Below are 19,091 nucleotides of genomic sequence, written 5' to 3'. Positions count from 1 at the left end.
AACCACGTGTAGTTCACGCATATAGCCATGTGAACAGCCGCTGGCCTGTACTATCAAGGTCTGCAACATGGCGGCCCAACTGAGCGTTCTTTTTGAAAAGATATAGCCATTTCTAAGAACGGCAACCTGTTCACAGGTTCTTTTCTCTACAGAAATGAGGGTTGTCGCTTTAATCAGGTGATCATACAATTTATTTCAAGCAGGCACAAATAGATCTCATGTTGGTGGCAGATCGCGGATTCATGCATGTCGGAAATCACACGTATTGCACTAAACTGATGTTTCGATTGTGTTGTTTATGCGTTTTGTTAGTGGGGGAAAGGATAGTTGTTACAACATGATGCAGTGTGTACAACAAGGTCACAAAATTGTGGCGTTGGCAAATCTTAAGCCAAGAGATGGAGGTATGCCGGAATGAGAACCTTGATTATTAAGTTAAGCTTACATGTTTTTGTAGAACCGTCAAAACCATAGACATCAATTTTCCGAAATCTAAGCGTTAAATGGATAATTTTACAACTTGACTGAAGGTATGGATTAGCCAGACCGTGGATAATTATGTAACTGTGGTCGCTTCTACTTGTACCCCCCGTCCTCCTCCCCAACCCTACCCCACTGTTAAAGGTTAAGAGAAGTTTTGAGCTGCAATCAGTTTATTTAATTAATGAATTAAGGTTAAAAAGCTTTGAGGACAGAGGAATTAAGTCTTATATGGCCATTCAGGAGTTTCATTCAAGGCCAGGCACCCTGGAAATTGAGGATGATTTTGCCCACCTGGTTTGACCATGTATAAGAAAGTTTTTCTTATAAAGAAGTTCAACTCAAAAACTTTTGCCCACCTGCAAAACCCAGTAATATTATTGTCGTCCTTTTGCTGAAATTCCTGGCCATTCTCTTTTATAAATATCAAACGCTTTACTTTGTACCCCCCTCCTGGATATTCCAGTTCAGCTTCATAAATCCTTTTAAGAATTTCAGCTTTTGAGACCCCCATCCTTGTGGAATTTCTAATGACCTTCCATAGCATGGGTACGAGTATTGGATCATGTGTACTAAAGACATCTGCAGTCAAGTGTCAATCGATGCCCTCGATCAACCCATGATTGACTTCTCGATCGATATTTAATAAACACTCAATCAACATTCCAGTGGATACTTGTTCACATTTTATCAACATCCCGATTGACATTGATCGACACTCAATCAACAGTCAGCCAATAGTGGGCTGAGTGTCAACCAACTCACATGTGTCATTCCAAAAGAAGTTGACTCATGACTGACTGCTTACCGAGATGTTGATCAAGCATCGATTGAGTGTCAACTGAGGTGTCAATGGAGTATCAATGGAGCGTCGATGGAGGGTCGATCATGGGTATCGATCGAGTTTATCTATCCAGGTGTCAATCAACACTTCACTGCAGATGCTTTTAATACAGATGATCCAGAGAAGTAGAGTATAGAGAAAGTCAGGAAAATCAAGGTTCAGATAATTAAAAATCCACTGAGTTGGTTCAATTTTTCTAAATGACAGTTAACGAGCTTGACAGCTACATGTACCAGACAGTAGGCCATAATGCCATTGACCTTTATGCACAAGCCATGGACCTGCCTTTGTATCGAGGAGTAATCCAGGGCTCCTCAGTAGATCAAGGAAAAGTTTATAAAGAAAATGACCAAGATGAAGTTGAAGACTTATACAAGCTTCTAAAGAATATCAAGGTACACTGTACAATCATGTACTTTCTGTTCCTTAACAAGAGATGGTGCTACACAGTCTTACTCATTGTCAAGTTGTGTTCTTGAGCAAGAGTTTTAACTCACACAATGTCTCTTACCACTCAAATATAATTTGGTCGTGGGCTTTGGAAAATATTTTGCATGACCTGATCACTTTTTTGGGATAATGTTACAGTCGAACCTGTATTAAGTGATCACCCCTCGGGGAATGGCTAAGTGACCACTTAATACAGGCTGACCGCTTAATACAGGTTGTACAAAATACAGTTCAGAACAGTGAAAATGCCATTTTATATCACAGCTAATGACAGAAGGGAAGTGTGTAAACGGAGGAGGTGGCTATGGTCTAGAAGTGCCATGTGAATATCATCTTCAAGGGGATGAATTCTTGTGTTAGTGGCTTAGACCGACATTAATGAAAGAAGAATTCGATCTGCAATACTGACAGGACTTTTGACCTCAAGGCAGAAACATTAATATCCGGCAATTTAATGATTTGTGAAAATAAACAAGGAAATCAATTACCTAGTGTGCTATTTGTAAGTGCATGAACTAGTATTTGAGTGGTTTCCTTTTACAAAGTGAACGTTTAATACATGTCAAGACAATAGAAAGGGCTCGTCAGGACTTAGTAGAGGGTGGCCGCGACCACTTAATGGAGGTGATCGCTTAATAGAGGTCAAAATTACAGTAATTAAGGGAAGTAATTTTAGGGACTTTGACAACTGACCGCTTAATAGAGGGTGACCGCTTAATACAGGTTCGACTGTATTATATGTGTGAAATCCACCTGGAGAGGACTGCAGAGGCAGACATCAGGCTCTAAACCTGAACTGGGAGTAAGCCACTTGGCTTGCAAAGGACTAACAGGAATGGAGAGCTTTGGTGATGCTCTGTTCCCACTGCTCCCACCAAATCATGATAAATTTTCTATTAATTTTTTGGGTCGTGTAGCTGACCTTGATGGGTTTTTGACCTGAGACCCCTCACTTATGATGATGATGATGATGATGATGATGTGTCATTTGCGACTGCTTGCTAAAAGAAGCTTTTGGGGTCTTACAATTTGGCTTCATTCGCCCCTCCTTGTCACTAATATAGCTGTAAGTATTCCCCCTGCAGGGTGTAGAAATTACCTCATCACCAATAGCATTCCTCTGTATTTTACAGGAGGACATTGCATTTGATGCAGTGTCAGTTGGAGCAATTTTATCAGACTACCAAAGAGTCAGAGTGGAAAATGTGTAAGTCACCATCTAATACCATTAAGTAGCTGCATGATGAAAAACAACTCTGAGTCCCCAGGAAAATTTGAACTTATGGCCTCCCTGGTTTACAACCTGTCGAGGATTCTGAATTTTTTCCTCATGGTGACTAGCTTGTAACATAGGCGATTAAGACCTCATTGTTATGACTCTCACTGTTTTGCAGTTCCAGAATAGAACTACCTACACCCAAAAAAGATAATTAGAAATGCCTTAGGTTGGAGGGTTTTAAAAGTCAAAGGTTAAAAAAAATCCTGGAATTTCTCAAACCCAAAACCTTGTGTAGAATTACCCACAAATCAAGTTGCAAAAACTAAGCTTGGACCAAGAAAAATATCTGCGACATTCAAAACTTTCATATGCAAAGAGCATGGTCTTGCATTGTTGATTGTTGTTCGAATATTCATAGCAGGGGTTTTATTAAGGGCCAGGCACTGGGCAAATTGCCCAGCTGTGAGGGCAATTTTACCTGCCTGGTTTAAACATCTTAAAGAAAGTTTTTCCCATAAAGAAGTTCAGTTCAAAAAGTTTTGCCCGCCGTGAAAACCAGTTGCCCTCTTGCTGAAATGTTAAATGAAACTCCTGCATAGGCACTTAAAATACAGCACAACAAAATTTTGTTAATGATATGTTCTTATTGTTTAAATATCAAGGTGTTCCCGATTGGGATTATCTTCACTGGCTTACCTTTGGAGACGTGACCAATCAGAATTGCTTAGTGAAATGATCTCTGCAGGAATTGAAGCTGTTTTGATCAAAGTAGCTGCAATGGGTATGCAGGCCTGTTATTTTTTTAAAAAAATTCAGACAAGCACTTTATAACTTAGTAAATAATTATAAATGGATAAATTCAGTAATAAAAAATAATGAAAAACTCTGTTATCTTCCTTTAATGCCTGTTGAGCAAAAAATTTGGGGGTCAAACAGAGTGAATTTTGGGGAATTGGAAAATAGAGAATAGTCATAAGTGACTTATATTTTAAATGGTTTAATTTCTTGATTAATTTTTTGATTTTTGAATAAATATGATTGTTTGTAGACTTAAATCCACACAGACATCTGGGCTTGTCAATATCAGAAGTTTATTCACTAATGTGCAATCTGGTGAGAGAAGCAATAATCATACTATTACATAAAATAATGTGTTTTGACCTGGTAAACATTGTAAAATTAATACAGTAAAAACCTGCATATAAGAACCTGTTAGGCTAAAATTTCCCAGTTAAATACCCTTCAAATAAGATCTCACTAAAATCTCAATACAGGTTATTACTTTCAAAAATATAGAGTTTTTTCAAATTTGAAATGATAAGTGTCTCGAAATTGACTCAGGCTCAGTTTTGACTCACAAAATGGATCTTATCCTTTCTGTTAGAATCACAAGTATGGCTCAAATGTTTGTGGCGAGGGTGGTGAATATGAAACATTTACTTTGGATTGCCCACTGTTCAAGCAAAGAATAGTCATGTAAGTTATCCTTGTGTATAATTATTTACAAGTGATATATATGGACTGTATACTGTCAAACAAGAATGAATAAAAAAGAAAGAAAAAGCTGCAGTTATTTGTTGTTGTTAGTCTTCGTGAAAAGGAGTTCTCCAGTTTGTCAGATACGTTTAAGATTTGAACTGAAAAAATCCATCCAATGAATGGAGCTCTCAAAAATGAGTCACCACTAGACTGAAGCAGAAGGTACTACAATTAAATTACAATTGTAAGAATTTTATGAAAGAGTACACTGAAGTGAAAACCAGGAATATCCACTGTCTCTAGTAGAAAGAGTTTGAAAGTTATGTGTATTAGACAGTCTGTTGCAAGTCACATTGTGTCAATATTTTAATATTGTCATTGAAGGAATGAAGGTTTTTTGTGATTTTATTGCCAGAGATGAAAGTGAAGTTGTCATTCATTCAGATGATGCCTTTGCTCCTGTGGGTTTTCTCCACTTTAAGAAAATGCATGTGGAACAGAAGGAATTGAATGAGGTATGGAATAATGACCGTGTTGTTCCAGATAATATTAACCTCTTTAACTAACTGAGCCGAAGGTTGTGCTGGGGAATATTGACCCAAGGTCGTGACAGTAATGACAAGAACAACTGAGGGCTAATATTTGCCAGTATGGCTTGAGCACGCTAGGTTAGTAAGAAGGTTATTATATGGCACTCAGGCCATGCCTGTTTTTTTTTGTATTTCCCAGCTTCCAAAATAAAAAAAGTCAATGGCCTTTAGGTGTTTTACCATTTCCATGGAAACAGTCCATATGGCAAAATCCTGACCAAGAAAGAACCAATCAGAACACATGGATTTACCTCAAGACTACTCTACCATATAATAATGATACATATGGAGGATTCTTGGTTCCCCCACCCACCCATCCCTCTGGAAATTCCAGTTTTGGTTCATACTTTCCTATAAAACATTTTACAGTAGCCTCAAGACCCGCCCCCCCCCCCCCCCCCCCTTGGAATTTCCAATACTTGGAGTGGGTATGGATGCCTTCTGGAACCACACAATCCTGTCCTTTTGAATTGGAAAGTTATTGAAAAGGTTGTACAATCAAGCACTGGTTATCTCTTTGAGTTCTAAAAGTTGTCTGTTAGTTAATCAAAGGCATAGCTAGAGTTAACAGAAGTCTCTCTCCTGGTGCTCAATTCTATGTTAAATTTTGTTTGTTTTCAGTCTGGTCAGTGTCTTAAAAACCACACCTCAGGTCTAGAATCTTTGGACAAGTTGCAAATACAGGTAAGAATTTTTCAGCTCTGAATTAACCCATTCACTCCCAAAATTGAACTTAACATGTACTCTTCACAAACTATTAGCTAGTAGGCTTCTAATTTTTTGAAAATTACATGTCTTTGAAGGTAGCAATTAGAGCAGAAAAATATTTTTACAACTGGAGAATGCACCTGCACAAGTCTTTTGACAAGAACACAGAAGACGAGTAAAGTCTGCAAAAGAGTCAAGTGCTTATCTTTGGTTTCAGTAGCATGAGGCAACTTGGTCAGGAGTATTTCTACTCCCCCCTGGATGGGAAACTAGTCCAAATCAGGGTTACCCCACACTTCACTGGTACCCATTTATACACCTGGGTGGAGAGAGGCACTATATGGTATTGACTTACCCAAGAAGAGAACACAGTGTCCCTTGCGAGGGCTTGAACCCAGACCACATTATCGGTTGGCAAGTGCACTAACCATGAAGATAGTGTGTTTCCACATTGTTACAAAGGTTCTGCATTAATTCTAAATTTGTTCTTTAACAAGCTAGATGATGTAACAAATACTGAACAGGACAGGACTGTCAAGTGTAAAGAACAAAGAATCAAGATCCCTACAAGATCACAAGAAAAAAAGAAAGGTGATAAGCGCAGAATTAATGAAGCTCAGGAATCTGTTTCTTACCGTAAGATGTCAACGATAAAAGATTGAAAATAATCATGAAGGCTTCATTTCCCACTGTCTTCTTCCAGTCTCTTTTTGTTCAGTTCTTCAGTACATAATAAGGAAAGTATAGATTGTGCAGTTGCATGAGTATTAACCTACCACAAAATATTATGGTTCAGGTTCAACTATGCCTGGAAACTCTCTGTATAGGGTTTTTGTTGTTGGTTCTTGAGCTTTGCTCCATAGGTTCATTGGGATCTCTCCCTCTTCAACAACCAACGTGTACATGAAGATTGTCTTGCTGTCCTACCCAGGAGAAGTACCGTAACAACACTGAACTCAAACTTGACTAGAGAATAAACTAATTAAAGCTCTTTAGTCATTAAACAGTAGTCAATTGATTTCCAGCTACTGGAAATACTTATGAATTGACCATTTTTGTTTTGTTATTTCTAAATGTAAATCCAATCTTTCGAAATACTATTATGTCTGCAACATCCAGAGGACATCACGCCAACTCTGAAACATCAATTTTAAAAATGATAATAAAAACTAAACTTCAAATAAAACTAATAGGTGTTTTCCAAGCCGTGAAGAATAACAGAGTGAAGAAAATAATGGTCATAAAAATGTTTAAAATACAGTCATTTTAATTTTTTTTCCAACCAGATCATATTCTCTACAGCAGATGTGGAAATTATATTTGGGTGTCTGGAATTTATGGCCATCGCAGTGTTGACGGAAAAATGCTAACAATTGAAGACGTAACAAGAAATGTTTTACAACACTTGCAAGGTGAGACCTCCACACACGGTACAGTACATAGAGAGTGAAAACAGGTATCTACCTTTGCACACTCACGTCTCCTCTCCCAGGATCAGCATCTGAGCTTTGACCTGAGAAATTACAGTAGAGGGCTTAACCATAGCAGGCCGCTGAAGGAGAGAGACTGTGACAAAAAATGGTCCTTCACTCCAGAGGCACTTTCTATTCATTAACCAAAAGTTCTGAAAATTTTGAAACAGCACTTTCCCAGGAAAGTTTTCAGAAAATCTGGAAATAGTTGAATTTCTGAAAAGTGAACCATTCAATTGAAAATTCCAGAAAGTCTGGGAGGAAATCAATTGGAAAGGAAATTTCTGTTTACCTCACAAGTTTGTCCTCTTTTCTAGAAATTTTGAAATTGCTGTTCCATTCGTCACTAGAAATTTCTGGAAATTCAAACCAGAATTTTCATCAAATAGAAAGTGCCCCAGGTTGCCAGTTTAAGCACCCTGGGACCAGTCACCTCTCCATGTAAAAACCAAATTAATTGAATTTATCGGTTTCTACTGTTTTCTATACTAACATCAGTTGTCATTTGATTCTCCCTGTAGACACACTTACTAATCTGGGGGCAAACTTGTGTGATGGAATGATAGTTCACCTTTTTGTGAAGAACATGGATGACTTTGCAAAAATCAATGCAGTTTATAAAACATTTCTAAGGGTGAACCCTCCTGCAAGGTAAAGATACTGTTAAATGAATAAGCCCAGGGCATGTGCAAAACTAAATGGATTGCATAAATTTTTACTTTCTTTTGGTTGTGTTTTTTGTTTTCTGTTTTGTTGTTGCAAAGATACCCAGGTAGTTTCAATGTGATAGATATTGTTTTGGTTCGTTCAGTCATCCCAAAGCCTGAAGCCTTGGATTACTTTGATCTCTTACTTCTTCTGGTTTACTTTCATTGACAATTTAACTTCTCTTAAAGTATCTTTTAAGGTGGTACAGACACCTTGTTAATGGACACTTTTGTGGTCTGTTCGTGGTTTTGACCTCATATTATAGGAAAGCTTTTTTAGCAGAACTGTTTTATGTTTCATAGAGCTTGCATCCAGCTGAATTTACCAGAGGACATTGCCATCCAGGCTGACTGCCTTGTTTATGCTGCTCAAAGCACTGACACTTCAGTTAGGGAAGCTATGCACGTTCAAAGCATCTCTCACTGGGCACCAGCAAATATTGGTCCTTACAGCCAAGCAACTAAGGTAACTAGAGTCTATTATAGCAGATCTTGCTTATTTAGGATGACAGAATGCCTAGCAATGAGCATAGCTCCAGTTGAAGGTTTTTGAAATTGAATGTAACAGTACTCTTAAAACTGTTTGTTTTATTCTGCAGGCTGGAGATACGATATTTGTGTCTGGTTCAATTGGTTTGTGGCCACCAACCATGTCAATGATACAAGGCGGCATCTCACAGGAAGCTCCTCTGTCTTTGCAACATGTGGAGAGAGTTATAACAGCTCTAAATCCAGGCGAGTCACTCAAGAGCATTGTTCATGGATTTTGCTTTCTAACTTCACCTGCTTATGTGTCAGTTGCAAAAACTTCTTGGCACCAAATGTCAAATCCTAAGGTAAGACAAGAGAACTGTCTTATCAAAGGAACAGTTACGCTTTAGTGATCTACTATTTTTATAACTGAACAATCAAGTAGTCACATTGCATTTTTTTTCCACATCACAATAAGCACAGGTTTTGTTCTTGCAATTTAAAAAGTCAAAATGCTTGGGCTTGCAAAGAAAAAACGCTAGTCTCGCCTTTTTGCAAAGTCTCGCATTTACCATTCACCACTCCTGACACACTGCAGACATAGTGCTGCAATGCAAGTGGAGGGAGTAATGTTTTCAGACTGTGTAGTTGCAACCCTTTGCACAAACTGTGCACGTACCGTACTACTAGCTAATCATTATTATGGATTAGCATCACCAACATGCAATGTCAGAAGTGACTGCAATTTATTTAAGGGGTCCACATAGTTGCAGTCCTCTGTTTATGATAGTTGAGAACCCTTCATACACATCAGCTCACAGGTTCCATCAGGGTCATATATACATGTGTAATGTGATGGGACAAATACAGTCACTCTCCCATTGGTGGACTACTCTTGTTAGTGGTTTGCCTGTACAGTGGAACCCTGCCTTACCATTACCTTGTTAATAATAATTATCTAATGGTCATCTCCTTATTATGGTCACTTTTTTTGTCCCGGCAAAACACCTATACCTTTTCTTACAGTATAAGAACACCCTGTTTATGTGGCCACCCCATTAATACAGCCAACAGCCACATTCTGAAATACCAACCTGTATAATCCTTTAAAATTTTACCCCATTTTTATGGCCACTTAAACCAGTTACATTCATCTTTTCAATGTTAACATTACATGTACTGATTGATGTTTCAATTGTTTAAAAAAAACTTTATCTGTATTGCGATTGCTTGTATGTTATTAAAGAACAGTTCTTTAGAAGTGCACTTAAAGATGTATCTATTAGATATCACTCAATTTAGCCTAGCATGTTACATCTCATAATAGATGCATAGGGCAATAACTTTTGCCCACAACAGTTGCGTTGTTTTAAAATCTATTATCTGGATTTGTTTGAAAACAGAGCAGAGACAGCATAGAGTCAGACCAATCTCCAGTGGGGTTGATGTCTTACATCATTGTGCCTGCGCTGCCCAAGAACGCCCAGGTCGAATGGCATGTTGTGGCATTGGAAAACCAGATCCAACATCAGTGTAAGTTCAAAACCATGCCGATTACTAAGTTCTTGCCTAAAAATTAAGTTATCAATAACTTTGGTCTCCAGTGTAAAGAAAACTGCTAGGTGCTGTCCATTTGACCAACAATTCCAGTTTTCAGTTCTGGAAATTTCCAGTGGTGAATGGAACAGCATTTTCCAGAGTTTCCAGAAAAGAGGACAACCTTTCAAGGGTATATATGGGAATTTCCATCCCATTTGACTTTCCTCGTGGAATTTTCAGATGAATGGTTCACTTTTCGGAAATTCAACAATTTTGAGTAAATTTCCTTACCATTTGTCCCTGTTTTGAAATTTTTGTAATTTTTGTTCGAATGGAAAGTGCCTACTATTGAGCACTATATAATAACTGCCTACTCATTTTAGTTGTCAACAACTAACAGCTTACAACAAACTCTCTAACTAGTCCCTTGGAATCAGTATTGAGACTGTGTACCCTGTATAATCGTGTACACTTACCACTCTACTGCGGTTTTGTGTACATGTACTGTACTTGTTGTGCAGTTGTTAAATAATGAAGTCAGTAAAATTAATTTATCATTATGTTGTCTTCAATGTACCAGATGACTCGACAACTGTACATAGCGAGAATTTCACTGTTGGTGTACAAAGCATTGGTGTCAGAGGAAATAGTAACTACAGTGTTGCTGTAAACATTGCAGTTGGTGAGTTTTTCAACTGTGCCAATCATGTAAAGGGTTCTGGAACATTGTAATAGTTATGTAAGTTGTGATTCAGATCAAAAGACTCAGTTAATTACTAGATAATCGATTGTATCAATAATTATCAGCTTTCTAGTCTCATATTTCATTCCCTCATGGTCTGTTTCACCTATATAGTCTTGCAACCCGCTCTCCCTCTTGGGGGCTTCAAATTCTTTTCATTAAACAACTATTTTGCCCAAACATGTTTCCCAATTGATTGATGTGTGTCAATAATTACAATACATGAAGTACCTTGTTATCCAGTTGATTCTGTGCAAGTATGGTACCACACAATAGCCATGAGAATTCGTGGTTTCCTCTACACCATCTTGGAATTGGAATAACATGCTTTATTTCACAGTTCAGTAGCATGAAGAAACTAGGGATATTTCTACTACCTCCTAGCAGATCGCAACATTGTCTCTAGTGTTAAATTTGCTGGTTCTCATCAAAACACCTGAGTGAAGAGAGACACTGTGATAGCAAAGTGTCTTGCCCAAGAACACAATGCAATTACTTCACTCAGGGCTTAAACCCAGACTGCTTGATTGGCAGTCCATTATGTTAGGTTTTAGGCCAATTCTTTGGTCTTACAATACATTGTAAAGCCATCTGGAAATCTTGTGGTATAATCCTTTTTTCGTTTAAAATCCTTCATGTGTCCCCTTTCCTCCCTAGGCTAACACTTAATCTCAGACCATATGCTGGAAGCATAAGTACTCACAAATTACTCTTTTGCTCCCTGCAGAGTGTACACCTACTGAATGCAACTTGGACAAAGTCATGGAAACATTTGTTACAGAGTTACAATGCTGCACATCACACCACAATTGTATACTCGCTCATGTGATGTACATGAAGATATTCTATGTCAAAGATATTATGGACCATTGGCATGCACAGGACTTTATTTATAGGAGCTTGGAGAGGAGTAGTGCTCTTACACCTGCCTTTTCTCTGATACCTGTGGATGCCCTTGAAAAGGAGAACACTGTCATGCTTTTCTGTTGTTTTTTACAGAAATCAGGAGTCGATGTTGAAGAATACTAACAACAGTTACTTCACCTGAATAACAGTCTGAACATTTTCAAGTGACAAAAAGATGTGTATAATATATTAAGATTTATACCATGCCATAGAAAATACAGCCAATCAAAATACAGGAAAGCCGTTGTATATACGAGGTATCAAATCCAACCTTCCCATCATGTGGCGTGTGTATGTCACACTGATTGTGTTAGCCACCGTATTTTCTATGTCATTGTATAAAATAGTTATGCAATACCCTCTCATGGTGTACCATGAAATATCCCACTTGTCACTTGTATTTTCTTGGTATACACACAAGCCTGTAGGCGAGTGTGTATACCAAGAAAATACAAGTGACAAGTGGGATATTTCATGGTACACCACTCGAAAGGGTTGCATAACCAATATATATTAATACTAATATATTAATATTCATATAATGTATTAGGATGGTAATATATTTGTGAAGATCACTGTAACAAAATGTTTTCAATTGGTAATTTAGTCTGCAGTAAAGTCAAAATCAATTTTCTGTCAGGAATCATTCTACAGGAGCCTCTAAGTAAACAAAATCTTGAAACTGATCAATTTTATTGTCAAGTTTTTTTCCATTAACATTTACAACTCAGGTATTTTCCGTGAAATCTTCACCAATCCACAGTGAAGTGTTACATTTAGTAATACTACATGTATCTACAAGTCCCAAACTTTATTCTGGGCTGAAAGCTACTCAAGTACTTGTGTTGTTATGTTCTTGAATATTTTGCAAAATACAATTTTGGAATAATATTTTTTCCTCAAATTTGAAGACACTAAGGAGTGGAAGAATTACTGTGACAATTGTTTTTTGACTTTTCATTTTCCATCCCTTTCTGGTCAAAAATAGTACAAATGTTTATAACATTATAGAAACATTGCAGTCAGATAGTACATCATTAATAGTCCAGTTCATCAGTTTCTTTGTACAAATCGTCAGAGGAGGGGCTTTTCCATGTGAAAGAGATAGGAATACTGGTTGTCTCCCGTAAGGGTGTATTGTAATTTTGATATTCATCACTTAAGTTGTTCTGGACAGAATGCTCCCAGCCAGTGTTTTTACCCATCAAGGTATCTTTCAGAGCTGCATTAATTTTGAAAACAAAGAAGAACTGTCGTACTGAGTTGATGGCTTATTTATGTGGCTTGAAATCTTTAACATTTCTTCATAGACAAAGGCACTAGATGAAAATGTCTTTATTGTCATTAAAATCATAGACTGCTGGCAGTCTGTTTTTCTCTTGAAATTCAGCAGGGGTTATGAGGCGAGACGTTTTGGCTAAAGGGGAATGGGACGAGACATGGGTGTGGCACGCACAAGAACCTTCTTCCCTACTCAGCCATACTGCCCTTGTCCCACCTTCTTCCCCACTCAGCCACCGCCATACTGCCCTTTTTCATTCGTGATAACTAAACACTCGTCCTAGTGACTCTTAGAGAAAAAAACCGGCTGCCAACAGACTATTGAAATCACAGTTGACTATTAAATAAACTCTTTCTCTTTTTTAAAAATAACGCTATCTGTAAAGGGTGAAGTATGACTTGGGTCAAGCCCAGATTTCTTTCTTTTAGGGGGTTCATTCATATTGTTTGACCAGCGTTTTATGGCAAGCCTTTCCATACCTTTGACGAATCTCCCATTCACAGCAACATGCTAAACATGTTTAAAAGTGGTTTAGCTAAACGAGGTTGAAAATTAGTTGTTCATTCCATACACACCCCACAACTTAACAAGGTAAAAACCTGTTTGAATAAAGTATGTTAGCAAGGTGGTTTGAAATTTGTCTTCTCAAAGTGACTACAAAGCATAATATTATTGACAAACAGGAAAAACCTAAACCTATTTTAGTTAAACTAGTTTAGTTGGTGCTAACAGGGTAAGAAGTCCCCCTGGATACATCTACAACCTAATCGCTACCATTCAGATGGCTCTGACCTCAAAAATGGCCACTGTACGGAGAAAATACTTGTAAGGAAACTCACTCCACCCGTTATCGTCTAGAGGGAGACCATTTCCTCACAACTTTTATTATGTCTCTGTCTTGGCTTGCTAAGAAAAAAATTTAACTCCCAGACCACTTTCATCAGAAGCATCAGGAGCCTCGAACATTTGTGCTTTTCCTTTGGCTTCAAGTTGACTCAAGGCTTTCTTTAGCATCCACATGTCTATACCATAGAATTCTAGTGAAATGAAAAAAAAAAAGATAGCATTTTACCCCCAATTTGTTTGGACTTGGAGAAAGTCTCAATGAGTCTAATGGCTTGTGACTGCTTGTGCCTACTACAATTATCAGTCGCATAAGGTACAATGAAAGTTTGGTCACCAGGTTTTAAACGTGAAAATCGTGTTGTTGTCATGGGCAACTTGGCTCCATTTCCAGTGGGAACTTGTTGGCCTTCGATGTCATTAGCAGCAGAGCGCGCAAAATTGTAGGCAATGCGACAGGTGACGCACAGTCGTTGATATGGTTACCAATGGAAATGATGTAAATAGCCCTTGACAACACCATAATTTTAAGGCCAAAACTTCGTCACCGAACTTCCATCGTGTCTTACTCAGCTGATAATCGTAGTAATTCAAATGTCTGTAACATGAAATAACTTTGAGTATATTACTAATACTAGACCTGAATGGGATACTAATTCAACTCTACTGTGACTAGGAATGTACAATGATGAGTGTGATCATAAGGAAAATGTTTGCTGTGTTACAGATGAATTTTAATACCAGGTCATGACAATTAACAATACTATTGACATGTGCTTATGTGTTTATCATTAATTTGTGATGCACATGGGAAGTTTGGAGAGCATGAAAAAAGAGGAAGAGTTGTTCAAGGTACAAGGGAGAGCAAGTCTAGCTACTGGACTCGTGCTCTACAAACGTCTCTCATAACTTGATGATACACAGCTGAAAGTATGAATCAATAATAATATTGCTTTAATACTTTATACACCCTCAGTGTAATTAAATTTCTCTCAAAAAGAAAAGTTAACATTGCTTGCACCATGGGTGTGCATCATTTGATTATGATGCAGGTCTAATTATAATTATATGAGAGGCATAATTACATGGTTAAATTTCTCAACTCCGAAACGAGTGGTTCAGGTTCAAGCCCTGACCAAAGACATTGTGTTGTGTTCTTGGGCAAGACACTTTATTCTCACAGGGCCCCTCTCCACCCAGGTGTACATGTATAAATGAGTACAGGGAAATTTAATGCTGGGGGTATCCCCGCAATGGACTAACATCCCATAAAGGGGGAGTAGAAATACCTATTGTCGATTTATGCTACAGAATGTGTTAAGAAAAATTGTCTAAGTCTAGTTCTAGAACAATCTAGAACCGGAAGTCATTCAGCCGTGACCAATTTGTATAAGAACATTCCAGAACATTCTGATCCTTATGTAATTACTCAGATTAGAAACTGTGTCAAACTACTTAATTTAGCTCCTAATAGAAGTTTCTAGAACTTTAAGCCTCATGTATATTAGAGCGAGAGGTTCTTCTGTAAGGAAGATTGATTCAAATTTGAAGAAGCTTAGTGCTGTAAATTCATGAAGTTATCTTACGAGAAATAAATTAGTTTGTTGCTGTTACCGGCGATCCTGAGTTCTGTCTGGAAACAACCCTGCTCTTCAACGATACTCGTAACAGAATGAAATTGGAGATAAGTGTCAGCCTGATGAGCCTCTAAGCTCATATGCAGACTTTTTTCTCACCTTATATAATATTCTACTGAGTTTGATAGAATGGCTTTGCTATGCTTTTAACTGTGTTATAATACTAATTCAATGTTAAATTAAGGGTCAAAACACCTCACCTTCATTTACAGTGTCATCTCCAGCTCTTAGCTCAAATAATGTACACACAGTGTCTGTCATTCCATTTCCTTGCACCTAAACAAAACAAAAAACTCATTAACTTGTACGTGAGAGGAGACCCTGTTCTTGGACTGGGTAGATTTGATAAAAATTTGGTTGTTAACTTCTGATGAGGCCAATCACATGATAACGCATGTTCAAGGAAAATACATGCTTAAACCTTAAGGCTTAGCTGTATTCAGTGTGAAATGTTTTTGCTGTATGACACAAGTGTTTTGAAAGTCATTGCCAAAAAAGAAAATTTCCCACTGCTGTACTTACTGTTTTTGTAAGCCAAGACAAAATTGACAACACTACATTAGTCTGGCTGGCAAATTTTTGTAACTGATGAAAATAACTGTTTGGTTCAAATGTTCATGACTGCCTTTTCAAAGGTTGCACTGTGCTGTGTCGTGCCTTTATGGCCCAGCTCTATGTTCTCGTCCGAGCTTGATTTAAAGATTTTAACTTAACTGCATCATACATATATAATCATACAACATGTGAAACAGGGGAAAATAAAAGCTCATATTTTTACCCATTTGAAGATCAGTGCAGCCCATTCGTCTGGCGTTCGCCACATGACAAAACATCTCTGTTTTTTCTTATCTTCCCATTCAATGTTGCCTAACATTGTAAATACCAAAATTATTAGCCTCACAGTATAACCTTAAGTCATTTACATGTAACCTTGTGGGTGTTAATAAAAGCCATGGACTTCCCTTTGAAAATGACAGGGATGCTTGTCATCTCCCTTAGGGGTATGATCAAGGATTCTGATCTCACTAAGGGTGTTCATGACAAACTGCTACAGACTATTTTTAGCTGTCAAAGTATCTTTTAGGGTGCACTCAAAGAAATAATAGTAAAAACTGCTCTTATTTCTGTTTTTTAGCTTGTTTCCTGCTGGTCTCTTGAGTCCAGTCTACTTGTCTGGGCTCCTTTCTTGAACAGTGGCTGGTAGTCAAGTCTATTCCATTTAAAGTCACTGTGGTATCTTTTAGGGATCTAATGAAGTTTGAGCCACGCCTAGATTGGTCCTTTTTAGGGGTTTAACTCAAATTTTCCAACGAGCATCCCCAACATTTTCATATGGGAGTTCCCCCCTCCCCCAAGGAATAAAAGTGTAGGACAGAGTTACCATACACAAGTCAAAGATACTAGCAAACAAATTTCTCAGAAACAAGAGAACTTTGTATGGGTCTGCCCAGTTGAATCCAGCTCCAACATCTGGTCAAAATATAAACTTCAAGAAAGTTCTAAAAATGATTCTTCCAGCTTGAAGTTTTAGAAAAAATTAAACAACTGCACAGCTTTCAAGTTTGTCAGCTACAATCTCCCTTGCTCTTCCTCGTTTGTAGCTATCTTGATTCTTTACCTGTTTGGTGTACAAGGCCCTGATTACAATCAGTAAGACAACAAAGGAAGCAATACAAAAATTTTATCTACTTAATATTTGTGGTAACATAACCCCTTTTATTCTATCCTTGTTGAAAGGTAAACTTCACCTCAAAAGGTTTGTGTGTATAAAAGTCGGTTCATATGTTGCATTTTCACATAGGGAGCACTGTATTCACACCTAAATCTTTTTTCTCTTCCGATAAATTTTTACATACCTCATCAACAGGGGTACAGGGTGGGTGTGTAGCCCGGGGGGGGGGGGGGGGGACTCCCATATCGAATGGACGGGGATGCTCGTCATCTCGCTTAGGGGTGTAAATTTCGGATTTTGGTCTCGCTTAGGGTGTTCTGGGCAAAATGTCATTATTTTTAGCCGTCAAGGTCTCGTTAAGGGTTGCACACGAAGAAATAACAAAACAGAAAGAATTTTGATTCTTTATATTTACTCAATTCATATAAACAAATTCGCCATCATTAAATGTCACTGTACTTTTTATTTGTCTGTTTTATAAACTGGTCTCTTTTAGGGGTCTGCATAAGCTTTGGCCACGCCCAGATTGGTCTCTTTTAGGGGTTAAATTCAAAACTTCCGACGAGCATCCCCGTCCACTCCATATGGGAGTCCCCCCCCCCCCCCCGGGGTGTGTAGGTGGGGATGTAAAATGAAATAACCCGAAAGCAATCTTGGCCTGAGAACAGGTTCCAGCTAGAAGGAAGGGACAAGAAGGATCTAGCCTGATTCTCAGACATCCGAGGTCATTTGTGGAGCGAAGTGGCCATGAACAACCTTGGATGTCTGAAAATCAGGCTAAGAAGGCTCTGGCCACTGCTGAAAAGACCAAGGAAGAACTGGCCATGAGTGAAGTGGCCAGGGAAAGGTGTTGGGGGGGGGGGGTGGAGGGTGGGGAGAGTGGGGTGCAAAACAAAGTATTAAACTCAAAATTAAGCACTATTCACCTTTTGACTGTAGCTCTTCTAAGATAACATTGATGGCATCTATGGACAGTTTACCTGATCAACATTTGTCAAGGAATGGTTCGACTTGTACAAACCTTTTCCACAGCTGAAGGTTTGATAACGTCCCTGGCATAAACTACGATTATTTAATGTAACAAGGATACGATCAATTTTCTTGTTGCAAAATAATTCGCTGGTCTGTGCTTCCGTGACATCGAGAATGTAGTTTTTGTTATGTTTGTAGTAAGCAAGTACTAAATCACACCAGCCCTCTATCTGCTTCCTTCTGGTGTCTAAATTCGGTTGAAGCCTGTGAAAAAATTGTCATGTCAATACCGTTTAATACCAGCCTGGGGTTGTGCCAAATTATGGAGACACTTACGTGAAAAATGGAGGAAAGTTATATTGCCAGGGCCACTCAAAACTGTTCGCCATCTTAGATTTGGCCGGGCTACCAAGCAGTTGTCACAATACTACCTCATACCTCATGTAAATTGACTGTAATGTCCTTGGGCAAGAGAAAGTGAGGAATAATGCACCTGTCAAGGGGATCTGCGATCGATCCATCGATCGGCTTCTGTGTCGCTTTGCGTTTTTAAGGACCTTACAAAGGGGAGAGGTCCCTAAAATAAGAAAATCTCTTAAATCAAGAGAGAGGCTCTCTTAAGATGAAGAGTACAAAAGCAAAAACCGACACAACGTAGGATGATTTTTTGAAGGTGTACTATATTTCGGCTGGCCAAACCAACCTTCTTCAGGTACAATGAAGAAGGCTGTACCCGAAGAAGGCTGGTTTGACCAGCCGAAATATAGTACACCTTCAAAAAATCATCCTACGTTGTGTCGGTTTCTGCTTTTGTATTCTTTATTTTATATGTAAAGCCGATTAGATCACTATTGATCCAACGTATACCAGCAAGATCATCGTTCCGGTTGCTTGCTTAAACATTTTCTACTCTCTTAAGAACAGCATTTGCCATTTCTAGGTTGAAATTTTCAAGAATAAAATAAATGCACGCTGTATTGCTTCGTATTTTTAAATTACTTTCTAGTCCTACAACAAAGTCCAACATCTTGAGGTGCAGAAAAGTATTTTCCGAAATGTTTCGAAAATGTCATTATGC

At 38.2% G+C, this 19,091-nt stretch overlaps 2 protein-coding genes across 2 annotated transcripts; one reads left to right on the top strand and one right to left on the bottom strand.

Annotated features, from left to right (window-relative positions):
- The first annotated feature begins 27 nt into the window (after positions 1–27).
- Positions 28–13,525, top strand: LOC110063490 (uncharacterized). The gene is made up of 17 exons (XM_020770484.2): positions 28–177; positions 313–404; positions 1,532–1,719; positions 2,908–2,981; positions 3,656–3,774; positions 4,042–4,106; positions 4,378–4,469; positions 4,888–4,987; positions 5,684–5,746; positions 6,268–6,361; positions 7,057–7,182; positions 7,764–7,893; positions 8,253–8,415; positions 8,549–8,785; positions 9,824–9,953; positions 10,540–10,641; positions 11,429–13,525. Exons 1-17 carry the CDS (start codon positions 155–157, stop codon positions 11,728–11,730), a joined length of 2,100 nt encoding a protein of 699 aa, XP_020626143.2. The 5' UTR covers positions 28–154; the 3' UTR covers positions 11,731–13,525.
- On the bottom strand, positions 12,284–18,448 carry LOC110063491 (vacuolar protein-sorting-associated protein 25-like). The gene is made up of 6 exons (XM_020770485.2): positions 18,350–18,448; positions 18,132–18,277; positions 17,968–18,021; positions 16,148–16,236; positions 15,570–15,645; positions 12,284–13,926 (listed from the first exon to the last, which is right to left on the bottom strand). Exons 1-6 carry the CDS (start codon positions 18,400–18,402, stop codon positions 13,796–13,798), a joined length of 549 nt encoding a protein of 182 aa, XP_020626144.1. The 5' UTR covers positions 18,403–18,448; the 3' UTR covers positions 12,284–13,795.
- Between the last annotated feature and the right edge of the window lie 643 nt (positions 18,449–19,091).

Source organism: Orbicella faveolata, unplaced genomic scaffold (assembly GCF_042242905.1).
Source record: "Orbicella faveolata isolate gen_17 unplaced genomic scaffold, um_ofav_v1 contig_15, whole genome shotgun sequence".
Lineage (NCBI taxonomy): Eukaryota > Metazoa > Cnidaria > Anthozoa > Scleractinia > Merulinidae > Orbicella > Orbicella faveolata.
Note: the sequence above shows the minus strand (reverse complement) of the source record. Positions and strands in the feature narration are given on the sequence as shown.